Source organism: Daucus carota, chromosome 1, assembly GCF_001625215.2.
Source record: "Daucus carota subsp. sativus chromosome 1, DH1 v3.0, whole genome shotgun sequence".
Lineage (NCBI taxonomy): Eukaryota > Viridiplantae > Streptophyta > Magnoliopsida > Apiales > Apiaceae > Daucus > Daucus carota.
Window position 1 is genome coordinate 6,020,366 of NC_030381.2, and position 24,576 is coordinate 6,044,941.

Below are 24,576 nucleotides of genomic sequence, written 5' to 3' on the forward strand. Positions count from 1 at the left end.
GAGGTTGCTGTTGCAGACAGTAACATCAGCTTTTTGCCGAAAAACAGGTTAAAAATTGTTTGGTAAATCTAAAAGCAGCTTTTTAGAACAACAGTCTGCAACATCAGCTAGGGGTGAACGGGTTGGGTTGGCCGGGTTAGTGGCAAAAATTCAATCCAACCCAATTTAATCGGTTTATAAAAATTCGAACCCGTTAACCCTCAAAAATATTTCTAACCCAACCCTATTATTTATACGTCGGGTTGGGTCGGGTAGGGTCGGGTTTATCGGGTTTTATCACTGTATCTTTGTCTAGAGAAGACGGAAGATGGATCATTTTGAAAGGCAGGTAAATCATTGTTTGTTGTAGTGTTTGGGAGTTGGGACTCTGTTTAGTATGATGGTTCCAGTGGTTCCAGTGGCAGTGGGAGTAGAGGTGTTAAATTGAGAATTCCAGAGATATAGATGTACTAGTAGTAAAGTGTAGCATTTGCTTTTCAACTCCACTCTCTGCTATGGTGATTAACAAGTACAAAATAGATAAATAGATTTAAACTACTAGGCTACATACAGATTGTGATTAAATAAACAAACACCTTGCATTTGCATAATAATCTAAAGATGGTTACGAACTATTATTAATAAATTTATCAATATTTACAAAGAAATTAACATAATAACAAGCTATGAACTAGAAGCATAGAGAAATTAACATAAAAGTAGACTATGTTATTTTAAACGGGTTGGGTTGGATTGGGTGGGGGTTAAAAAATTAAAAACCTTGACCCAACCCAATCTATTCGGGTTAATAAAAAACGAACCCAATTACTTTTCGGTTTGAAATGGTTCGATTTGGTCGGCCGAAATAAGGTGCGGGTTGGGTCGGTTTTGCGGGTTAAACGGTTTTTTGTTCACCCCTAACATCAGTTTTTTGTCGAAAAACAGGTGAAAAATTGTTTGGTAAATCTAAAAGCAGCTTTTCTGAACAACAGTTTTTAACTGAAAAACTGCTTTTAGAAAAAGCAGGTTTTCCCATACTTTTGGAAAAAACCGATTTCAGCTTTTGTAGAAAGCTGTTACAAATTTAACTATAAACCTAATAAAAAATTATATTTTTTATATTATAACTCAAAATAAGCAAATATTGAAAAAGTTACCAAACAGTTATCTGATTTCTACGACAACACTTTTTTTACCAGCATTTTTACGGACCGCACCACAATTTTTAATAGCACTCCAAAAAGACCCTTAATCAATTTAATGACCATATTTCATGAGACAACGCAACATGATAAATGAACGACACGGTGAAGCGTATCGATTCATACTTTCCTTTAAACGCAAACAATCCACTCCTTTACTCCTCACCCAACCAAACTTCCCCTGTTTTCACTCCTCCTCTCTTCTTTATTTCCGTGCATTCTGCTTTTTTTTTTCTTTCATTCATCACCACCATTTCTACTACACACTATACATGTCACTAACACAAAGAGATCACCGCAAGAACCTCCCGATTAACCGGAAACTTAAACTACAACAACCATCTTTTCATCGACGTAACGCGACGCTTAGGCCTCGTAGATTATTAAAATCGTCGCAGGTTCTTACGAGGTGCAACTCTGCTCCTTTACTTGGAAATGGTTTTTATAACGGTAACGGTAACGATAACAATTCTCGGAACGAGGATCATCGAAGTTTGGCGTCGAGGTCAGAGTTGGGGATTTTTCGGCGGCAGACTTGTGTGGATATATTTTGTCCGGGGGAGAACTCGTTGCTTCAATCTCCGACAAAATTTGAGGTAACGAGTTTTTACATGTTTTATAGTGTTTTGTCAGGTTCTGACAGTTTTATGCTGTTTGATTGGGGCTAATAATTTGGTTTAGTGATGGTGATCATGGTAGCATATAAATTGGATTTATTGGGTATTTGTTTTAATTATAAAAATATATCATGATTAAGAATAATTGAGACTTGAGAGAGTACAAATCAAAACAAGAATAAAATTTTCATAATCTACCAAATTATATATATCATTGCTCAGCTTTGAATAATACAATATTGAAAATGTGAAAAATATGTGAACGGATTTTTTGATTTTTTCAGTATTGTCGAGTATAAACTGTTCTCACTTGAATTGCGTTAGGATCACGAAGTTAGGTGTCTAAGCAACTTTTGGGATTAGCTTAAGTTTGAATATTAATATTGCTGAACCCTCAAACCAGAACATAGTTTCAAATGAACATGATTATGTTTGTGTATATGGTTCAGACTCTGTAAAATGAGTACACATTGTTGGTAAATGCTGCTATGTGTATGAAACTGTAAAAATTTGGACCCAAACAGGGGTACAACAGAGATGCAAAAGTTGTGGTTAATGTTACAGTCGAGGGAAGTCCTGGACCAGTCCGGGCTATGCTGAAATTGGGATCAACGGTAGAAGAGACGATAAGGCTTGTGGTGAACAAGTATGGCGAAGAAGGCCGGAGTCCTCATCTTGATAAACGGGCTGCATCAAGCTTTGAATTGCATTCTTCACATTTCAGCCTTCAAAGTAAGCATTAATTTCAAAATTATAAGTATCCCCCGCTTTAGTTATCAAAAATTCTTACAGCATTGATTAGATTGGCCAGGTTTTTGAGATGCAGACATTTAATGAAGGCAACTGGTCCAGAACATACGAATGATACCAGCGCAAAAACTTAGGGTTAAGTTGTCCAATATTTTTTGTCCGCTGAACATATGCTACTAACGTACGTATGTCAGGGACCTGGACCCTTTAATGAAAGCATAAATTCTGCATTCTTTTAACCATCCATATGTTCTGATTAATTTTGCCTAGTACTAGTAGTTAAAATTTAAGCATTTAAGTCTAGACCATCGATATGAAATTGTGAATTGTGCCTGGAGCCTAGTGTACTTCACTTTTGTGTATAAGAAGGAAAATCAACCTCTTTTGTTATAATGTAGGTTTAAATAAGTCGGATATGATCGGGGAAGCAGGCAGCAGGAGCTTCTATCTTCGAAAGAGCAGTAGTGACAGGAGAGGAGACTCTGCATCTTCCTCGTTTATCCAGGACATTGTTTGTGTAAACGACGTTTCTCGTCCTCCTCACTTCCTTTTTCTCCCGGCCTTCATTTCTCGAAGGATCGATAAATTTATAAGAAGAACCAAAAAGCTCTGGAAAATCATGGGATGCATGCCGAGCAGCGGATAATCTAACACCTTGAAATCGGATGACAGAAAGGTTGATCTATTATGTACAGTAGCAAAATATAGGAATAGCTCGACAGAAAGCCAAATTATATCACTAATAGTTGGTACTCTTTCAAATATCTTATATACATGTAGGCAAATTGTCTTCTGCTTTGATCACACAACAGTATTTGTAGAATGTGTGTAGTTAAGCAGGTGTAATTAGCATTTATGCTGTTGAATTTCAGTGGAATTATATATTACAATTATTTCCTTTATGGCGAATTACAAAACATTTAATCCGCCGGAATATCAAGGTTTGATTCAATGATAAAGATTTATGTGGGATTGCAATTACGATCGATATCTTGAATGTGATACATGTACATATATCAATTTTAACAAATCGCTTGATTTTATATTCATAAAGACTATATTAATCAGCGATATGATCTGTTTTATGTTTGTTCTTGTTCTTGTGCATGCCCTATGGCTTGTCATTATTGAATTAATTCCTTTTCTTTCAAAAAAAACATTTAATTCATTTCGACTAAATATGATTATTTTTAGAAATAAGTCTCTGTTTCCATATCATAACTTTGGCCGAACATTCTCAAAATAAACCAATTATATAAAGTCTGCGAACTCCATGAACCGAATAAAAGAAAATCGGAGATCGAATATTTTATGAGTTGAACTATGACAAGAAACTATTTAGATCGCCGAATAATAGAAAACCGAAGATCGACTTAAAAAATTATTCGAATCGATTTTAAATATTATATGAGCTGTACTGTAATAACAAACTATTTAGATCATTAACATCTTACGAGCACTAGATATTTTTCTCGATTATCTTTTAGGAACAGATTGATTTCCCAATTGGTAGTGCCAAATTGGCGAAATACGCCAAGGAGAAGGAAATAATTGCCGAGAGGACAAGAAAAAAGGTTGATTACGTACAGAAATCAAAAGAAAAAACTAGAAGATGAAATGTGTTTTTTGTGGATTCCTTTGTATGATAACACGACGCACGTTCTAGGAAATTTCCTCCCTCACGTCTGATAGTGAGATAGACTCTGTTTACGTACTATCATCAAATCGGATATAATTCCATTCTATATATAAGATTAAGATGATGATTATGATGATGTGTAAGTAGGTTTTACTGATAACTATCTTAATCTCCTTTAACCCTACGCATGCACATTACATAACCTCACTTCTAATCACTTGTTCATTACAACTCTAGCTCATGTAGTCTCTCTCTCCCTCCCTCCCTCCCTCCTCTCTCTCTCTCTCTCTATCTATCTCTCCCTCTCTCTCTCTGTCTCTCCCCCTCCCCCCCTCTCTCTCTCTCCCTCCCCCTCTCTCTCTCCCTCCCCCCCTCTCTCTCTCTCGAAGATGTTTCGTAAAGAATTAGCCGCCTCCAAATCACTCAACCGCAGCTCCGCGGCTGGAGTACTGAGAGGAGAGTCTAATTCAGAATCGCATGTCCGTCGTGAATGTGGAGGGCCTGTCACGATTCCGAAGAAACTACCACGTCAGGCTAGTCCGCCAAGAAGTACAAACAAGAAGCTGACAAAATTACTGATAAACGTCAATATTCAGAGGAGTTTCGGACCGGTACATATAATCATATCGATCGAAAACACCGTGGGAGATTTGATAAAGGCCGCAATTGAGGTCTACTTGAAGGAGAAAAGACGCCCTTTGTTAACGCACTCGGATGCTCGTTGTTATGATCTTCATTACTCCCAGTTCAGCTTAGTATATCTTATTTTTCAGATATAATTCACTTATATTTGAAAAAGTACGTAAATATGTACTTTTATTTGATTCTCTTGATTAGTTCTTTTCTCTGTGGCATTGTACATAAGCCCTGATATCCATGGAGGAACTGAAAAATATGCATTAATTTCATTATCAATGGATCTTTATCTTCTTGAGTTGCTATTTTGATTCTGATTTTTACGTCTGCAGCCACACATTGGTTTAGGCTCACATGAGAGTGCATGGTTCTCGTGGTGGTTGTCTACTGAGTGGTGTGTATAAACCACGGTTTAGGCTCGAATGAGAGTGCATGGTCCCTGTAGTTTTGTCCTTTCACGTATGCAAGACAAGAGCATTGAATTATAAGGAGCCAAATTATTCGGCTTCTAGTAGATATCATAGGATAGTCATTGTGATTCTCTGTTAACATATAACTTGTGCCAAATTGAGTCCACAAAATTGTTGGAATATGACATAAGATCCATTTAACGTCTTCCTCTTTAGATGGGCTGGTTTTCAACATGGTATTAGAACTCAGATTTGGCATATCGCTATGTACTTATGTAGACCGTGGATCTTTTCTTCTAAAGTACTAACAATCACTGTCTGATTTTTTGTACCAAGGCTTGAAGCCAGAGGAGAAGTTAACAAACTTGGAGTCAAGAAACTTCTTTCTTTGCCCAAAGCCAAACAACATCAACAGCAACACTACTTCTGCTGCTAGCAAAACATCTTGTTCCAATGAAGCAAACACAACAGTAGCTGATACTCATGCCGAAGATTTACAGTTTCCTTGTACTAGATTCATGGATTTCTTGCTATGAATCAGACACCATCTTCACTATCTACCATTTTCTTTACTAGATGGATGCATTTCTTGCTCTGAATTGGCATCATTTTCGGCATTTCGAAATTTCCAAACCTCAGGAAACTAGAGCCTAAAGTACTTTGATTTCCTTTGTTTCATAATTCAGTATGAAAATAGTTGGTCTGTAATATGATTAACAAGTCTGCAGTTTGTACTAAGCCCTGTATTTTTCAATGATTTGTAACAGAGGTGTCTGTTGTTTATTTGTCGGGTTCAAATCTGGGAAGATTACAACCAAATTAATACTCTATGAGTTTAAACTCCATTCTCCAAATATTATTCAAGTCAAATACATAGCTCATCAAAATATTTTTGATCAAATAATAACTAAATCATAAGATTTTAGCTTTCGCGTAAACTAGTTAGGATCATTGTAAAAAATTCTCAATTTATTAAAAATTTTACGATTTATTAAAAAAATGATTAATTTTTTAAAATATTTTATCAATTTGCTGATTGCACTCTTTAACCAAAAAATTTCGATTTATTCAAAAAAAATTCAATTCATCATAAATCACTAGGTTCAACGGATTAGTTTCGATTTTAGTAATTGACCTGGCATTAAAATATTTTAGACACGAAATACTCTGTGATTGGAACTGCTCCTGCATTGATGCAATAATGAATAATGTCCCAGCTCCACTGGTATGTTGGAGTTGGAGTTGGAGGGCAGGAGAAGTAAAATATACTCCAATCACATTAAACCATTACTGTTGATAGCGGTTGTTTGACAAAAAGACTTTGATTATAATTTGAATTTTTTAATTGGTATGACTCTTCTAAATTATTGGGTATTTATTTATGTTTAACGTCATTTCAATAATTTTGTACTTGTTTTGCATATAAAAATCCGCGTTAATTCTAAAAACTCTATAATTAAAGTGTCAATAATTTTGTACTTGTTTTGCATATAAAAATCCGCGTTAATTCTAAAAACTCTATAATTAAAATGTCAATAATTTTGTACTTGTTTTGCATATAAAAATCCGCGTTAATTCTAAAAACTCTATAATTAAAGTGAACAGAATGAGAAATGCATAGGATTTGGGTTAGAGATCGGAAGCAAATAACCGAGACCGGACGTGGCAATTTTGTACACGATATCATTGAAACACGACACGAAAATACACGAGTATGAAAATACACGACTTAATTTTATGTCGCTTTTGAGTTTACCTATCAAATACACGACACAAAATACACGATATAACTAATTAATTATAATAATAAATAATTACTAATAAATAGTAATAATATGATTTATATAATTTAATTGTAATAGTAGTTCTTATAAATAACATAGATATAATATCAAATAATATATAAAATTACTTAAATATCAACTTTTAAGATATCAAAATATAATTTAATATTCGATTTTTTCATTTCATGTACATTTCGTGCACCTAATCTGTACATTTAGTGGCGTGTATTTTTCGTGTATATTTTATTTTATGTACTTTTCAAGTTTTCATGTTCAATTCGTGTCGTGTATTTTTAAGCACACAAAAAATTCGATATACTTCGTGTCCTGTCGTGTTATTTCGGGTCTTTTCGTGTTGTGTTCCGTGTTTGGATTTTCAGGTACATGAATTCATTTTGTGACGTGTTTGAGGGATGATAAACTTGTAATTTATTTTGAGATATAAAAGTAAAACAAATTCACAATCATTAAATTATATTAAAAGTAATTTATGATTCTTTAGAAAAAATAAGTTTGAGATATATGAAACAAGAATTAATATTCTATAAATATTTCCAAAATAAACCGTAATAAAAACCTCTACTGTATAACTTATACTAGTGATTTAATTTTTGTTAGATGAAATTATAAATAAATTGCATTGATTTTCTATATGGTAAATACCATTTCGGGTTGATAAAACATAAATAGGAAAAAGTGATTAAGATTTGTTCACTGACAGCCTGACAGCAGATAAATCCCCTCACATCACGCTTCTTCATCTTTATTCATCTTCTCTACTTACATACAGACTGTAATATACACACACAGAAACACCTTGTAAGAAGAGGGCCAAGATGGGGGATATGTTGACATGGCTTTTGTTCTTCTTCATCCTCATTGGTCTCCTCATTATTGTTGTTTACCAGGTCTCCCTTTAACCCTCATTTTATTAATTTGACTTTTAGCTTGTTTCTTGATTTCTTGATGCTTTGTGTTTCAATTTTACTTGTTTGGTTGATGCCTGATGGGTATTCTGAATTTGGCCTTAAATTGTTAATTGGAGTTCAAGTAATGATCTTTAGGACTTTGGCTAAATGGGTATCACTAATTTGTGTCTTACATGTGTAAAAAAGTCATCTTATTATAATAGGATGCTAATTGAACTGGAAAAGTTTAAGCTTTGTTGTGCATCTGTTCTGAATTGATGTATTTGAGTTTTTGATATTAAGTGTTTGTGGCTTTGTGCTTGATGAATAAAAGATTTTGTTTTTACTTGTTTTGCAGTTCCGCTGTATGATTGTAGGTGTAGATTTTTTTGTTTGTAGACACGATGGATCATGTTTCTACGTACTATCTGCTAGGCGATTTAAGGATGAGTGGCTTCAAAGCTACCCCTTTCTAAATAGTTGATACAAGGAAAATGACTAAGGAAGGATAAATGTATAATAGATTATACAAATACGTTCAGACAATCTTGGTATAGGGAACATAGGGTCATTTTTTTTCCACTTCAAAGTTTAAATGCATGATTATCAGATTGTCTTCTTTTTTCCAGTCCTTCCTCAACATGTCTGCATTGTCCTACATCACTTGCAAACGAGGTTCAAATTATGTATATTATTATTTTTAAGTCTTCCTACACAATTTAGTAACTTTTCAATTCTTAGTTAACATGAATCAGGGGACAAATGGTATTTTGTTAAAGGACTTTCTTTTCTTAATCATAGGTCTTGATCTTCTATACCCCATTCCCCTGCTGCACTGACTTGATCACCTTCAAACTCCAGAACCAAATCTAATATCCCCTGAAAAATGCTATTTGATGCTTTAGTGCTGCCATGAACTGTTCAACTGTATGCTGAATACATAAAAAAATGCACAAGACAAGTGACACTTTATCGTACTTATAATTTTTCCTGATGATTATTTAGTGGATGCCCATAGTCTAAGATTACAGAATATGATACCTACTTCTCATGGGTTTTGTCGAGTATTATTCAAAGCTTATATGAAGTAAAGCTTCTAGACTCTTGCTGTAGCTTTTAGACCCTGGACAAGAGTAGAACGATGCACAGGAACGTACTTGACTGAGAAGTATAATTTCTGATGTACTGATTGATCCCAAGAAGGGGAGTTAAATCGATTCCTCACCGGTTAATATCCAAGTTCTATCTTATAATGTTTTTACTACATACATTCATCTTTGCAAATTTTGTTCTGCATAACCTAGTTTAGTAAACATGATAAGAACTATGGATATATAACTCATGTAGCTGGAGAGCGGATTAGGTTATCACAGCGCCAAGTCAAGTCTCGACGTGCCTTCAAGAAGACTAGTCGTAAATAGTCGACAAGTCTTTTATAACATATCTATTAACTAGACTTAATAAAAATATAACTTAAAACAACAATTATATAATTTTAATTGAAAATAATAGAATAATAAGTTCAAACTAAGCATAGTTAATACATAATAGCATCCAAATACCAATTATTGACCATGTCTAACCTAATAAGAACATAATTGATAATGAAAATCAAGCAAATATTATATCGTCTCCATCTCCTTGTGTATTTTCATTGATTGGATCCGGTAATGGTACACCATAATCATGTCATACTTGCGCCAAGTCGAGTTTCGAGGCACTCGATGCCCGAGTACCTTCCGGATGACTAGTCGTTGACTAGTCGTCTTCATCACAACCATCAAACATTGCGGTAACAATTTGCAGATAATCCCTTGCGTCTGTAATACTGGCTAGTGGCTATAATCTTGTATCTTCAGATTGGTACTTGGTCTTTATGTGAACCTTGTGAAACCTTATTCTGTTCTAGCCTTTATGTGAACTTTTTGAGTATTTTAGTATGTTTGTATGAAGGACTATCGTTGTTCTTTAATAGTCATTCAGTTAGTGTCTTTGCAATTTTTTATCCTAGGCAGTAGGCACAGTTTGATGGTCTTTGTAGGAAAATGTTAGGGGTATCAAAAATTGTACTGAATGTTGGGGCTACATACTAACTGTCTTGCTTATTATATTTATCTGTGATTTTTTTTTTATAAAATATATTGAATACTCCTTATTTGTCCTCTATTTTCAACTATTTCTCCTCGAAATTTTTGCTTTGATTAATATTTAGACTTATATTCAACAAAAAAACTTATTGCCGTGAAATTTATTGAAAAACGAGTCATCACATACATATTTGTAGTTTTTTGTTTAAGATTTAAATACATCACCAGATTCTAAAAAGTAGATTAATCTTTTTAATACATTTAGATTTTAAATGTAGTATGGGAGTTGTACTTGTTGGAAATAAACAATATCTAACACAAAATTGGTAGACACCAGGGACGGAGCCAGGTTTTCTCTGATAGGGGGGAAAATGTTTTGCGACCTTAATATATTTTATACACGTGTGTGCTGCGTGTGCCGGAAAGCTGAGTTTTAGTTCAAAAAACAAAGTTGCAGTAGGCTCCAACCATGAGGGCAAGACATCACTTGATAAAACATTTCTAAACATACTGATAAACATCATAGATCCTGCTGGGGGCAAGTACCCCCACTGCCCCCAGCCTAACTCCGTCCCTGCCAAGACCCAACTTACTTCTGGTTAGATTATTGAACAATGCTAGTGTCATACAATCAATCAATTACACTGTCACGTATTTTTTTCAAAGTTTTAGATTTGATATCTATCTTATAGTTTTTTGGTAACTTATACTGTATGACAGCTGAGAAGATATAATTCACTACATACTAAATAATTCAGTTAAATGTTTCAGTATATTTACTAACAAACTCATATTTAGATTCTTATACTGATAGAGGAAAAGGAAAGAATATGTGACTAAAGCTAATATAATACTGTAAAAATAAATACTGTATATTATTTATACATTGCCACAGCAATCGGTCCTTTTCCATCGGTACCTCTAGCACTACTTATAATTGTATTAAAATTTGTTGAAACACTTTGGAGAGAGTTAGACATGAATGCGTCTGTATATAGGTCAGTTGAGAAAATACACACCGTTATACATGTAATTCATGCAAATGGATTTGTTGATAATTTGTGCTTATCTATCTTAGCTTATGGGTGCAACCAATAACTATACGACTTTCTTGAAGTGTTAATTACATAAATATCTTGGTGTGTGTTGTTCTACTTAAAACTTGTTCTGCTCCCTCCTCCCATCGAGGTTCACTTGGGGCAGGGAAAATGGTTCAGTGAGATTTGCTTATATGCTTTTAAAGTAATGACTATAAATTGGCAATATGTTGCTTTAAAAATAAGATGTAGTTTAAATATTGTAGCATCTTCCCAACAGTCAAAAGTTTAAGTTTTGCGAGTAAATAGCTTAGTGTTTGTAACAAATAGGCTGTGTGGGAAGTCCTAGTAATCTGACATATATATGTAGTTGCTTAATAATCCGACACATATACAATGTGCCCGCTTTTATTCCTGTTTCCTTGTTAAAAAAGGGCCTGAACCAAAGGAAGTGACAATTTTGTTTTGCAGCTTATGTGCTTGGCAGATCTAGAGTTTGACTACATTAATCCTTACGATTCCGCATCTCGAATTAACCTAGTAATTCTACCGGAGTTTATAACAGAAGGGGTCTTGTGCTTTCTCTACCTAGTGACTGGGCATTGGATAATGTCACTTTTTAGTGTTCCATACTTGTACTACAATGTGAGATTGTAAGTCTTTTCTTCCATTACTAGATGTTTGTTTTGTTAACCAGTAATCTATGCACGTATATGAAAGACTTTGTAGTTTATACTTTTAATTTCTAGTCAGAAAATGTAACTAGCCTTTGCATATCTCTTAAGAATGCATTTTGCTAAATTTGTGCATATTCATCTATTATTATTTAATTTAACCATTAAATGTGGTCTAACTATGGAGGGGGGAAAAAGTATCATGGCAGTTTGTATATAGACAGCCTTAACGATTATTATGGTGCAAACCCTATTTCTCCCTTCCCCTCCCAGTGGCCCATTTCTAAAAAAAATCTTCAATAGCTTTTCTTGTTTGTGTAAAAAACCTACAATTCCTTAATTTCTCACCCTGGTAAGTTTTTCGTCTGCATTCTGTACTGATAATGGGTACATAGGTTGAAATGCTCGGGTACGCTGTTATTTAAATGTAGTTCAATGTAACCGATCACTGTTTTAAGTAGTCCTTCTGAAATTAGGTACATGCGAAGACAGCACCTCATAGATGTAACTGAGATTTTCAACCAGCTTGATTGGGAAAAGAAGAAGCGGCTTTTCAAACTTGGCTATCTTGTTTTTCTTCTTTTCCTCTCCTTATTTTGGTATGCAGCGGATACTTTCATTTTTCTAGAACATACTAGAATATACTCAAGTAATTTGGATCTTTAATTTTCAATACATGTTTGTTACAGGTTAATATACAGTGCACTGGAAGATGATGAAGAATGAGCCGGTGCAATAGATTTGAGGTCACATAATTTATAGTTGAAATCTCGGCCTACACAAGTTCAAGTCTCCTGATTGTTGATGCGTGGATTAATTTATTGGGGGCATGAAATAGGCTGTAGTAAGTTTGTTGTAACATTTTAGAATAGGAGTCTGTCAGTTCGTATGATTACATTTTCTAAATATCTTTGTTTCTGCGTCACCTCTAGCAATTTTCAAAATTTGTCAGTGTACCATTATGCTTGAATTACTACACCTTGTATTGATGTCAACAAATAGTCCTTTCTAGGGTTAAACAGCTGGGCTCTATGCCAATGTTAGCTAGTGTTTTACGGATCACCGGCATTATCCTAGCGGACCTCCTCTTGGTAACTAACAAGAGATCACCGAGGGAAAATAAGTTTTTACTGGCTAATTATTTGCTACCTGATGCTTGATATATTACTACTTGACATCTTAATACTGCTTGATGAATGCCCGAGGCAGTCAGTAATATTTCTCATATTAGCAGTACTTTTGTCTGCGCCTCTGGTATGAAATATGTTCAGGGTGTTGGTCTCATTATTACAATATCCAAATATTCATGATCCAAAAAATGGTCATCAATATCATTGATTAACGCTATATTGGGTAACGTTTTAAAAATGCTACATCGTCGGGTGGTTGTTAGGGTTAAAAGAACAAAATGCTATTTCATGTAGCGTCGAATGAACTCTGGATTTTACTCTCGTTTTCATTCCTGTAATAAAAAGGAATTTGAGCCTAGTACTTCTGCAACTACTTGGGTGAGAGTGGAGGAGAAGGTTTTGATTTATTAAAAATTTAATTCAAAGATTTGAAAATGATAACTAGATTAGATCAAAAATAATTGTCATATCGGCGTGGCCTTTTTTTATGGTTCATAAAAAAGTAATGAGGTATTCAACTTTGGAAAAAGCAATAAAAAACAGAAGGCCATCACTCGGAATCTAGAATAATAATTCATTAATCTAATTGCCATTAAATTATATGTATGGGCGGTAACGAAAATATTATTTAATATAGTTGATGATAATAACAATAAAATATCTGATAGTATAAAAAGAATTATGGAATCTCTTTGTGATTTGAAATTTACACATTCAAGAAAGGTGTCATGCTACTGTAAATATATTAAAAAGTATAAGCAGTTTAATAATCAGATAGGCACATTCTTGGCTTCTTTGACCACCTAACATGAATGAACATTGAGGTATTGTCAGAATTGAGTCGTGAGAAAGTAGCAGATGTTTCTGGTACAATAATTCAATTCAACAATTCTTGCTAAAATAATATATCCTCTTCCTTTCATGTTTCTGGGGAAAAAAAATTACATTTAGCATGCTCGGAATTCCAAAACTTTGAGCATTTCAGAAATATATTTAAAGTGATACCATGTTAAATTGCAAAAAATATTGAGCATGTTTGGAATAAATTGGTTAGAAATTTTCAAAAATAGATAAATACTCTCTCCGTCTTGAATATCTATCTTTCAATTTTATAACACATATTTTAAGATACTTTGATCATATAATTAAAAATATTATCTTCAAATGTTTTTCGGTGAATAAAAATATTGAGATAATATTTTTATTCAAAATTTTTAATATACATCTAAAAAGTAAAAAATATATATTTAAGAACGGAGGGAATACTCAACAGAAAAGGAATAGTCAGAAGCTACTTATAATTCTGGTCAAGTCATTGGTATGGCAGGTTGGCACTTGGCAGTAGCACTGGAAAATTGAAGAAAGTTATGCATATGTTAATTATGTATTGTCTGGGGCACATGGGTGGGGGCTGGATATCAAGGCTCTGACCCCATGCCATGTTGCTTTACTATAGAACTCCACAGCTTCAATTCTTTTATTACAGTTTCACAGGCATGCTTGATCACTTTTTCTTTAGGTATTGTTGTATTTATATAGAGGAAACCACTTGGTGTGGATGATCAGAGGATAAACAACAGATTATTAAGCCATTAAGGACATAATTGAAGACTAATGTATGCAAAATGTGGTCAAAAGAAGATTAGAACAGCAGCTTTTGATAAATAAAGTGAAGATTACAAACACAAGTACTCAAACATTAGCTAGACTTACTTCAGGGATGATGATACATCTAACTCATCTACAAACACAGCCAAGAAACACTGACCAAGTTGTACTAACTATTCCAACTATGAAACAAGTTAAATGCAAGCCCTCACCTAGATCAAACATGTCAAAATTTTGGCTGACAGACTAATGAACAGTGAGAATAAGAACTATCATTGACTGGTATGTCATGCCAATCTAGTGGGGGGTATTTTAAACCTCGTAACGCCTGTAATGCCTATTATCCGGGAAGAGTTACATTGATGTCGGTCGGGTTATTCCTCGAGTCGGATGGATATGCAGACCAGTTGTCTCCCCCGAAGGATAAGGAGGTCACGTTATGATTCACGGTTGCTGAAGTGTGCTGTTGTCCTGCGGTAGAAATAGGAACTGAAGCCACTGAAATAGGAATTGCAGCAGTAGGTGCAGCAGCTGTTATATTATCCGTCTTTGGTTTTTTTATTTTCTGCTCATGCTGACTCCCAGTCAAAAAACTGCCGACGACAATCTGTGATGCTTATACAAAGAGAGGAGACTAAATTAATTACATGGAACAACAAAAAATCTGTACTATATCATTATGTTGGTCATTTTCTCGTTAAGGATTTAGAAGAATTTTCTTTAGTGTATAAGAGAAGCCAGACCTGCACAGGACTCGCAGCTACTAGCAGACCAGCAACACCACCTCCAACAACACGTCCATCTGGGCCTGCTAACGACACACTCATTCCTCCTGACCTATTCCTTATTCCTCCATTTTCAGATGGCATAAATGATCCGGTTAAGGAGAGTATCTCAAACCGACCCTGAAAGACAGGCATAACTAGGTCAAATTACCATCCACAAAACTTGCTTATCATTTATAACCAAGTTAATAATATGCTTTATATATGATATAACATATAGGGCTATAAGATGCAAAGTTTCATCCATAGATAATTGATGCTAAACAAAGCACATTCACATGAAAAAAATAATACAGAAATTATGGATTACGGCACCTCATAAGTCAATGTACCCCCAGAAGAATCAGGCTGGCGAAGTGTAACACTTGAAATTACACCATTTGCAGAGAGAATGCATATCCCTCGAGGCCCTTGCTGTGAAAATGATATTACCTTCATCGTGACATCCTAAACAACCAAAACCAAAATAAAAGATAACGTGATTTCTCCGCTTGACCCCTCTGAATATAACTCTTTTGTAAATGTCTGAGTTAAAGATAATTGTGACCAAGATAGTGATATTGCACTCAAATTTTTAGTTGAACGCAAGTAAAAATGTACTAAAGTTGCTATTGTGACGCTGTAAACAGAAAAGTTTTAGTTCTAAATGCCAATTTTTTCACATTTTTACCTCTCCAGCATTAACTGTAATAATGTGAGGGGTAAAGTTGCCACCAACAGAACATGATACCCAATCACCTGCAAAATCAGAAAAAGAATTCAAATTTACATAGAATGATTAGTTAGTTATCAAGCGATAAGGATCACATATGCCAATCTCTTAGACTGATTTTCAAAAATTGAATTAAATAGAAACATGCATAAATCAAGAGATAGCTTCAAGGCAAAGCACACATTTTGATTGTCTTGTAGAACACAGAACACAAGCCATAAACAACACTAGTCACCATGCTACTAATTTGAGTTACTAAAAACCAAACAAACTTAGTGATTCAATAAGAAAAGTTGGAGCAGTGAGCATCTGCGAATACTCAGGACAAGAATTGGTTACTAATGTATCTTTACCAAATAATAATCTTAAACTGCCCATTCTAACAAACAAGTTGGCACATTCACAATTCACTCTTCCTCTCATCCTAATCAACCCAGGTAAAGAATTCACTCTTCTTCTCATCCTAATCAATTCACCAAATGGTGCCACAAGTTGAACATCCCTCGTTCCCACACCAACCTATAAAAGTCCTAATCTAACTATCAACTACACATAAAAAATCAAGATCCAATCTGGTGATCTATTAACAGGTCCCACATCTAATCTACTACTTAAATTTATCACTAAACACCATTTACACAACAAAATCAGATCAAAAGCATAAACACAAACATCCACCTCTCCAAATCACAGAACTTCAACATGCATGCATAACCATTAAAAACTCACCAATACCAAATCGCAGGTACTTAAAATTCCAAATATAGTTAAGCATAAACAAGTATAGTGTATAGTTACCTAAACTTTCCATCCCCATCTTTGCAAAATGCTTATTAGCAGAACCAGCAGGCTTGATTTTCCCCTTGGGCTTCTCAGCTGAGAAATCAATGACTGAAGGTGGAGCAGCAGAAGAAATGGGCTTGGGAGACAAAGCCTTGGTCACTGACCCATCTGGACCATACTTTCTTGGCCTACCTCTCTTCTTCTTCACTGGTGCCACCACCATAGCCAGTGGCCCTACCATCTGAGTTGCAGGAGGAACAGTCACCTGGGCTTCAGAAACAGCCACCTGGGCTGGCTCAGTTTGTGTTGATCCTGCAGCAACTTGGTTTGAATTCTCAGTTCTTGGAGCTACATGGTACTCAGATGGAGCATCTGATCCCACTACAGTAACTCCACTAGTATTCATAGCTTCCATAATCTAAACTCAACAAACTAAACACAAAACTAAAAATATGAAATCAAACTGTTTCTCAAACCCTCATCAAGTTCTCCAAATCAACCTCCAAGAACTTCAAGAATCATTTTTTATCAAGAAAATGATCAAAACTAAAATTTAAACCACTAGAAGCTAAAAAGGCCAAAAACCCAGAAATTGATAATTCAAAAGATTGAATTTTTAAGCTTAAAAGAGCTTAACTAGAGCTCAGAAAATTGATACAAATTAAGTGAAGATGAGAGCCTCTTCCATTTTCAAAAGAAAATCAAAGACAGAGATTTATTAATGGTTGATGAACATAAATTATTAATAATATTAAATTAATTTCTTGGAGTAAGGAATGAGTTTAGAAAAAGAGAAAGATAAGTTTAATTTTTTATTTGTCAGTTGATAATGAAAACAAAAAGAAAGAAATTTGGAGGTTTTTGGGTGTGAAAGTAATTTGATTCTCACTTTCCCAATAATAAAATAATGGTAACTCAGAATTTATAGCATAAAATATTAAGTCTTTAATTATGAATCCTATTAAAGTGTAGACAATATGTATTTTGGTTAAAGAACTGGTGGAGTGCGGTGGGAAAGAAAATTAAAAAAATATAATTATAGTTGGGAAAAGTGAAATTAGGTTGCCAAGGCTTGAAGCACATCTTTCCAAGAGAAAATTATTTTAACAATTTTTAAATATGTCTCACCAACCAATATATATGTATATGTTGTTTATTAGAAAATAATGAAATAAAATAATGAGAATAATCAGAGATGAAGTAAACCGGAAGTTAAGGGAAATTTGCATTTTTTAAAATAGCATTTTGTCTGGTGTATGAGCTAGTGCTCTTAACATGATACTCCCGGCTAGGCTATGGAGGTGTTTTTTCAAGTGTGATTTTCTTTTTGATAAGATGAAATTGATATTTTTATTGAAATTCAGTATTTTATGGTAAATTATTAATATAAATATTAAGATAAAATGGAATTAATATATTACATTATGTTAATAAAAAATCATATTCAAGTGTATTATGAATAGTACCTCAATTCCAACCAATTTAGTTGTATCATTTTTGTAATATCCATCTCATTTTATATGTCGTATTTTTAAGAAAATAATATTTTATAATATACGTCTCTCTTTTTAAAAATATTTTTTTGAATATTTACAAAAGATAAATACATTTTTAACTACACGGTCCAATTTAGTTTAGTGCAATATTAGGGGGTAGACAAAAAAATTTGATACTCTCAAGGTTTTGATGATGACACTGCCAGCAAGCTAATAGCATAAAACTAGTGCTTGTTAGCGAGCTATCAAAGTGATATATGCATGTGCTAATAGCTTGATAAGTTTCAGTGTTATGTTCAACTGTCAGCAAGCTTACAGGTTGTCATTCAGACTTATCAGCAAGCTCACAGCGTGAACAGAATAACAAATGGATAAGGATCAAAGTCGAAAAGCAAGGAGATTTATTAGGAATCGATTTGTAAGGACTTTAATATTTATATATGACTTATATAAATATTAGAGCTCAGTTTTAAATCAGTATTTCAAACAAAAACGATTTCCTAACTTGTAGGAGTTTTTATCTCATACTCGATCTTATCTAAAACTACTCCTATTTGATTTCAAATTATGGTTTTTATATATACGTTTTACTGAGATATCTTCACGATGTTTTGACGCTTTCTACTCAGTAAACTTCACAAGTTTAAACGTTCAAATTGAGAACAAATTATACGTGAGTTCGGTTGGAACAAGAACGTTGGAATTTGTTAGCAAATTGACCGTTGGATCTTTGTGTATATAAACTTGAGTGTGGTTTCCGTTTTGGTAGAGAACAAGAACACACTTCAAGCTTCTGAAATACAACACACTTTCATTGCAAAATCTTTACTTGAGCTCTAGTGCTTATATTTGATTATATATCTATATTGAGTTCATAGTTTCGGTTGTATTACACTCATACATTGTATTGTTCAAGGTGTAATGTTTTGTTGCTGTGTATCGAGCTTGTGAAACAAGGGAACAAGGGGACTAGTTAGCTAGAAGAGTATACTTGGGAAGTATAGGTCTTGGAGAGCTTTTGGTTCGTGGTTCAGGGGTTTCAGCAAGCTGATAACAGGAACAAGGGTTAAAGGGAGTTATATTATTGAATCATTGTAATTGTTAACATTATTGATTAATAATATAATCTCTTACCAGTTGGTAGGGGACCAGGACGTAGACCATTAGGGTTAGGGGTCGAACCTGGCTAAAATTCTCTGTGTTGCTAGCTTACTGATTATATCTGTTTTGCATTGCATCTGCATTGTTAGCTAGCTGACTGTTTACTCTGAAATTAACAGCAAGCTGTCTGTGACAGTATAAATATTCGGTAACATTAAAAATCGGTCATATTAGCCATAACACCTATTCACCCCCCTCTAGGTGTGTAATTTCAAAATTCGACCAAACATTTTCTTAGAATGATTAATATTTCAAAAATGACTTGTAAACTAAAATATTATATATTTTTTCAGTTTTCCAATTACTTTCTCTATACTTATTTTTATTACTCCCCCCATCCCCGTGGTTGTTTACGTTCACTGTTTGCTCTTATAAAGTATAAAGTATAGTTGTATAATTTTTTTTAAACATTTTCTATTTTTGAATAAAAATTTAAATATCAAATTTTTATTCAGAGAAAAAAATTTAAAAAATATTATGAAACTATACTTTAAATGAGTGTGAAAAAGCGTGCCAAAAAAATAATGTAAATAAATAAAGGTATTTTTACCTTTACGGGCTCAATGAATGGGGGTGGCCGGGCTGGCAATATCAGACCCGACCCGAACCCGTAACCCGATTTACTGAGACAAAACCCGAAAGTGACCAGAAAATCACCTGTTTTGACACGAAATGGACCCGAAATTAGAATTTTGTTTCTAATAACTTCAATTTTTAGTTTTATTCAATTTTAAGTGATTTTAGCTTGACTCGAAATCGACTCGAAATCGACCCGATTGCTGACACGAACACGACCCGTTACCCGAAACGCCACCCTTGCCGAATCAACCAGTTCAAAAAACTAACCACAGGAAGTCGAATGGTTTTGGTTAGCCGTGTCTCTTTAGACGCAATCGAATTGAACATGGGAAGATCTAATTTCAAATCTGATTTTTCTATCAATATTGAAGATTATTTTCGACAGTTAGTGATTTAAAAATTTAAATTTGGATCACATCCAAATAATTGACCAACTCCAATGATCCAAATTATTTTTTATAAATTATATTACATAAATTTTATGTTAATCTATATAATCTTAAATTTAATGTTTAATCATTACTAACTACTTATCTTATATTTTATAAATCAGTTAAACTAAAAAAATTGTAATATATATATATAAGTATTTAAATTATATATTTAATCGTTATTATTAAAAAAAATGTGCATTTTGATTTGATAAAAAAGAGAAACAACTAACTTTTTAAATTAATAAACAAAATTTTTATATTAACTTGCCCCCTTTATCAAGTATATCAAGTATAACTGTATAAGAAAGAAAAAAATCATATTAAAATTTGAGGTTCCAACACTATCCTGTTGAATTTATTTTCAAGTCTAGTCATTATCTATTTTATATTTATGAACAAAAAATTCATCTCTTTCCTATTTTTTTGTCATTTCCCTCATTTTCTCCTTTCTCTTTCTCAAATTAATTAAAAAATAATAATAATAAATTAAATATAAAAATTATTATTGGAATTAACCCTAAACTAGATCACCTAAATTAGTAAGACTGGTTCATTATTTTATATGTCTGTTCACTGGTCGCATGCATGAACCAATTGACAAGTACAGGCATGTAGTTAAAGAGCCATTGAAATATTGAATCAGGTGCTGCTTGCTCCGATTTTTCACAATAAAGGGCCGTCCTACAATTTAATGTACAGTGCCCTACAGCTACTTGGTTATTTTTGTATAGTACTCCCTCCATCCCATTAATGTAATGTTGTGATCATTATCTTCTCACAACTAATCAGCTTAGTTTTCATACATATTAATTACACATTTCATTAATTACTTTTTATTAGACTTTTTTTCACTTCAAATTACACTATACATTCATAGTCTCTCTAAATATATTTATGAGGAGCTTGTTTTACATGGGTTGAAGAGTATGATACATATTTTGGGAAGTTTTTTTTTGGCAAAGTGGGCACTTAAAATGAGATAGAGGGAGTACTGTTGAAAGCCTGAAACTTTGACCAAGTATATTATAAGAGCATCTCCAACCCTCACAAACCCTTAGCTAAAAGTCCGCGTGGCTTTTCAAAATTAAATTTTATAGCCAATATTCAAAAAAAATTGAATTCCAACTACAGCAACCCCTTGTGTATAATTATAGTCACCCTCTATGAATGACTATATTTGTCGATCCGCTACAGATCTGTAGCGAATTTCACGCCCTCTCCCGCAATTTATTTTCCTTCTTCTCACTGATTACATATTATTTATTACCATATTAAACTGATATATTTTATTTATAACAATCTAAATATTAATAATATACTATTTTTAAATTATAGGCAACCAATATAGCCAATACATTGAAGCACAATGTCTTACAGGTTCGACAAATTTATATAATATCTTACAGATCCAATTTAGCCAACGATTATAGCCAATGTCATTGGAGATGCTCAAATTATTTTGTTTACCGGTCACTAAATTTGCAAGGAAGAAATAACTTTCTAATCTTTTACGCGACTTACGGTTAATCTGGCCTGTATTGTTCTGAAAATAGGTGATTAAATGACTAATTTTAATTCGTGATTTTAATATATCAAATCAGTTAAATTTATGATTATTTAATTAATTTTCATTAAATTTAATTAATATCTGATTAATTCTTATTTCGTGTATTCATTGATTAAATCCGTTTCTTACTTTTTACACCTGGGATGTAGAATATAATAATATTTATCTATTTGAAAACCAAATATTTAATACACAAATGCTAAATCACGTTACCCACCTAGGAAATATTGTATTTTATTTAGTTTCTTAGAATTAAGTAATAGTAACCAATAAGGTTCTTACGGTCAATAAATTTAAAAGTAAAGATGAAAAACGAGTTCTGTACTTTGGACTATCTGATAATATTTTATTCAAATCTATGGATTGCTTCAAAACCGTAATTATGCAGTTGAAATGATACGTGAAATAATATATTTTTTGAACAGGGCCACTTGAATTAGGCCAACTAAAAGCTATGGCGAAATATTTTTAATTATTAATATAAGAACAGCGGTTTCCATCTGTAATAAACTTTATTATATTTATTTATTAAATAAAACAAAAGCAAAAAATAAAATAATACGCATAGATAAGAACAACCAAATAGTTTATACACTAATTTAAGCATTTATTGTTGTTGTATGCAATCTTTTCAAGTTCGGTCGGGTTATGAAAATGACTCTGAATTTGTTCAAATTCCACTATCTATCACAATAAATATATGCCATTATAAATATTATATTTATTGTTTAAATTAAATCAACCACCACTAAATAATCCATTACTGATTAAACTTATTATAAGTACTCCATCTTTCTCTTCATTTATGATTTTATTATTCACCTGGCCTTTTAGAACAAAAAATAAAAGCATATAATGTCAACGATAATTAGAGTCGCCTGATTATGCCTGTAGAGTATTAGTTTATGATTAATTTGAATTATTAAATATTTATTAAAGCGAATATTAGTCAAATAGTAATGATGATTTGCAATTTATTCATCGGATATTATAATAAGGTGGGAGAAAAATAGAGAAACAAGTGTCATCTGATAGGAAATAGTAGAACATGGGGCGTTGCACACATGACTGACAAATTGCCAATCAAATGAGAAATATTTAGAAATTAATTAGTCTTTGTCACTTCTTCGTCAACAACATTATTACATTACAATGTGAAATCTGGAAAGCTTATGTTTATGTTTATCCTTATGAAAAAGGCTGCAAGTCTGCAACCAAGTGTAAACTCAGCATGCACTTTGGGCAGATCTCTTGTTACTTTGGACTAGGACGGCCGTAACAGCAGTGTTATAGAGTAGTCCGTAGGACGCGCATTTATATATAATTTTTTCATTATTTCATATATAATTTAAAATTTATATTATTTTTAAATTTTTTGTTTTTAAATAAATATTTAAATACTAAATTTTTGTTCAGAAAAATTTAAAATAATCATAAAAGTCTTGAAATACCTGTCGAGCACTTTATTTCAAATATATATATAATTCAAAAGGACAGATTTAGTAACAAAGTTCAGATCAGATCGATTAATATTTTTTATTTATTACAAGTAAAAATATTTTTAAAGTTATACATATTTTTATTAAAAAATGTGAATAGTTCAAATTCCTGCAAATTATAAATATGACAGAACTAATATAATATTTAATTTCGTAGTATACTGTTTAAATAAAATAAAAATATATATGAAATGCGATAGAATTAAAAATGAAAGTTTAAGGCCAAATATACAATTTAAACAAAAATACAAATCGATTTGATATCCATTAGTACTATACAGGTTGTGGGCCGAGAGAAATATATATGTTATTCAGATTTTTCAACTGATACTAGGGATTGGTCTCTTTCCAAACTATGGCCCGATGGATCCAACATCATATGGATATAGCCCAATAATGTCCACGACTCACGACTGCACTAGCCCAAAAAAAGGTACATACATGAAAAAAGTACTTTTTCTAGTAAAACCTCTTTTTTAATTTCATTTAAGGTACTTTCAAATTTTAAAAAAAAGGTTTATTTGCACTAAAAACACAATAAACATTAGAACATACTTTCCGATATAAAAATCAGGGAAAATAATGTTATTATAGTCTGGGTTTCCAAATATAATAAACAGAATTCTAGAAACATTGATTAGTACTATTGAAATGTGAACTGAAACGAAACACGATGGTATATTAGAACAACTTTTACTAAAGCATAAAGTTAAATATTCCTGGAAAACTAGTGATAATCTTGCTTTTCTTAGTGTAAACTACGATTAAAGAGAAATAGATGCCCCAAATTGGCATATCTTTGATAAAATGTGGTTAATTTGTAATCTGCCGTTTATCTTTTGGGTCCTGGTCCCTGACAACCATGTGTCAGGGACCGTTTATATAACACATACTATCAGGACCGTCGGATTTCTATTTGAAGGGTCCAGATTGAAGCATTTTTTTTTACCGATCCGCTATAATTTTCCGCGGATCGGAGCTTTTCCCTTCCGCGGATAATATCCGCGGAAGGGAAAAGCTCCGATCCGCGGAAAATTATAGCGGATCGGTAAAAAAAAAAAACCTTTCATCTCCACCATTAAAATACAGATCTAAGGGC

At 33.0% G+C, this 24,576-nt stretch overlaps 3 protein-coding genes and 1 long non-coding RNA gene across 4 annotated transcripts; 3 read left to right on the forward strand and 1 right to left on the reverse strand.

Annotated features, from left to right (window-relative positions):
- Nucleotides 1–1,285: 1,285 nt before the first annotated feature.
- LOC108211973 (uncharacterized protein At4g22758) lies at nucleotides 1,286–3,474 on the forward strand. Its single transcript, XM_017383709.2, has 3 exons — nucleotides 1,286–1,777; nucleotides 2,323–2,530; nucleotides 2,947–3,474. Exons 1-3 carry the CDS (start codon nucleotides 1,454–1,456, stop codon nucleotides 3,192–3,194), a joined length of 780 nt encoding a protein of 259 aa, XP_017239198.1. The 5' UTR covers nucleotides 1,286–1,453; the 3' UTR covers nucleotides 3,195–3,474.
- A 553-nt stretch (nucleotides 3,475–4,027) lies between these two features.
- LOC108213623 (uncharacterized) lies at nucleotides 4,028–6,016 on the forward strand. Its single transcript, XR_010291107.1, has 2 exons — nucleotides 4,028–5,282; nucleotides 5,570–6,016. It is a non-coding gene; the product is annotated as an uncharacterized LOC108213623 (long non-coding RNA).
- A 1,707-nt stretch (nucleotides 6,017–7,723) lies between these two features.
- LOC108205305 (protein cornichon homolog 4) lies at nucleotides 7,724–12,887 on the forward strand. Its single transcript, XM_017375219.2, has 4 exons — nucleotides 7,724–7,925; nucleotides 11,521–11,702; nucleotides 12,200–12,322; nucleotides 12,413–12,887. The coding sequence occupies exons 1-4, from the start codon at nucleotides 7,854–7,856 to the stop codon at nucleotides 12,447–12,449; spliced, it is 414 nt and encodes a 137-aa protein (XP_017230708.1). The 5' UTR covers nucleotides 7,724–7,853; the 3' UTR covers nucleotides 12,450–12,887.
- A 1,606-nt stretch (nucleotides 12,888–14,493) lies between these two features.
- On the reverse strand, nucleotides 14,494–17,701 carry LOC108205011 (AT-hook motif nuclear-localized protein 1). Its single transcript, XM_017374758.2, has 5 exons — nucleotides 16,757–17,701; nucleotides 15,917–15,984; nucleotides 15,562–15,693; nucleotides 15,205–15,366; nucleotides 14,494–15,068 (listed from the first exon to the last, which is right to left on the reverse strand). The coding sequence occupies exons 1-5, from the start codon at nucleotides 17,154–17,156 to the stop codon at nucleotides 14,802–14,804; spliced, it is 1,029 nt and encodes a 342-aa protein (XP_017230247.1). The 5' UTR covers nucleotides 17,157–17,701; the 3' UTR covers nucleotides 14,494–14,801.
- Nucleotides 17,702–24,576: the final 6,875 nt, after the last annotated feature.

Bases quoted from the DNA above. Each gene is read 5' to 3' on its own strand.
- LOC108205011 (XM_017374758.2), bottom strand. From the start codon at position 17,156: ATGGAAGCTATGAATACTAGTGGAGTTACTGTAGTGGGATCAGATGCT. The intron at 15,694-15,916 runs GTAAAAATGTGA...TTGGTTGTTTAG, and splicing joins TTACAGTTAATGCTGGAGAG to GATGTCACGATGAAGGTAAT. The intron at 15,069-15,204 runs GTCTGGCTTCTC...TAAGCATCACAG, and splicing joins TAGCTGCGAGTCCTGTGCAG to ATTGTCGTCGGCAGTTTTTT.
- LOC108211973 (XM_017383709.2), top strand. From the start codon at position 1,454: ATGTCACTAACACAAAGAGATCACCGCAAGAACCTCCCGATTAACCGG. The intron at 1,778-2,322 runs GTAACGAGTTTT...GGACCCAAACAG, and splicing joins AATCTCCGACAAAATTTGAG to GGGTACAACAGAGATGCAAA. The intron at 2,531-2,946 runs GTAAGCATTAAT...GTTATAATGTAG, and splicing joins TTCACATTTCAGCCTTCAAA to GTTTAAATAAGTCGGATATG.
- LOC108205305 (XM_017375219.2), top strand. From the start codon at position 7,854: ATGGGGGATATGTTGACATGGCTTTTGTTCTTCTTCATCCTCATTGGT. The intron at 7,926-11,520 runs GTCTCCCTTTAA...TTTGTTTTGCAG, and splicing joins TCATTATTGTTGTTTACCAG to CTTATGTGCTTGGCAGATCT. The intron at 12,323-12,412 runs GTATGCAGCGGA...TGTTTGTTACAG, and splicing joins CTTTTCCTCTCCTTATTTTG to GTTAATATACAGTGCACTGG.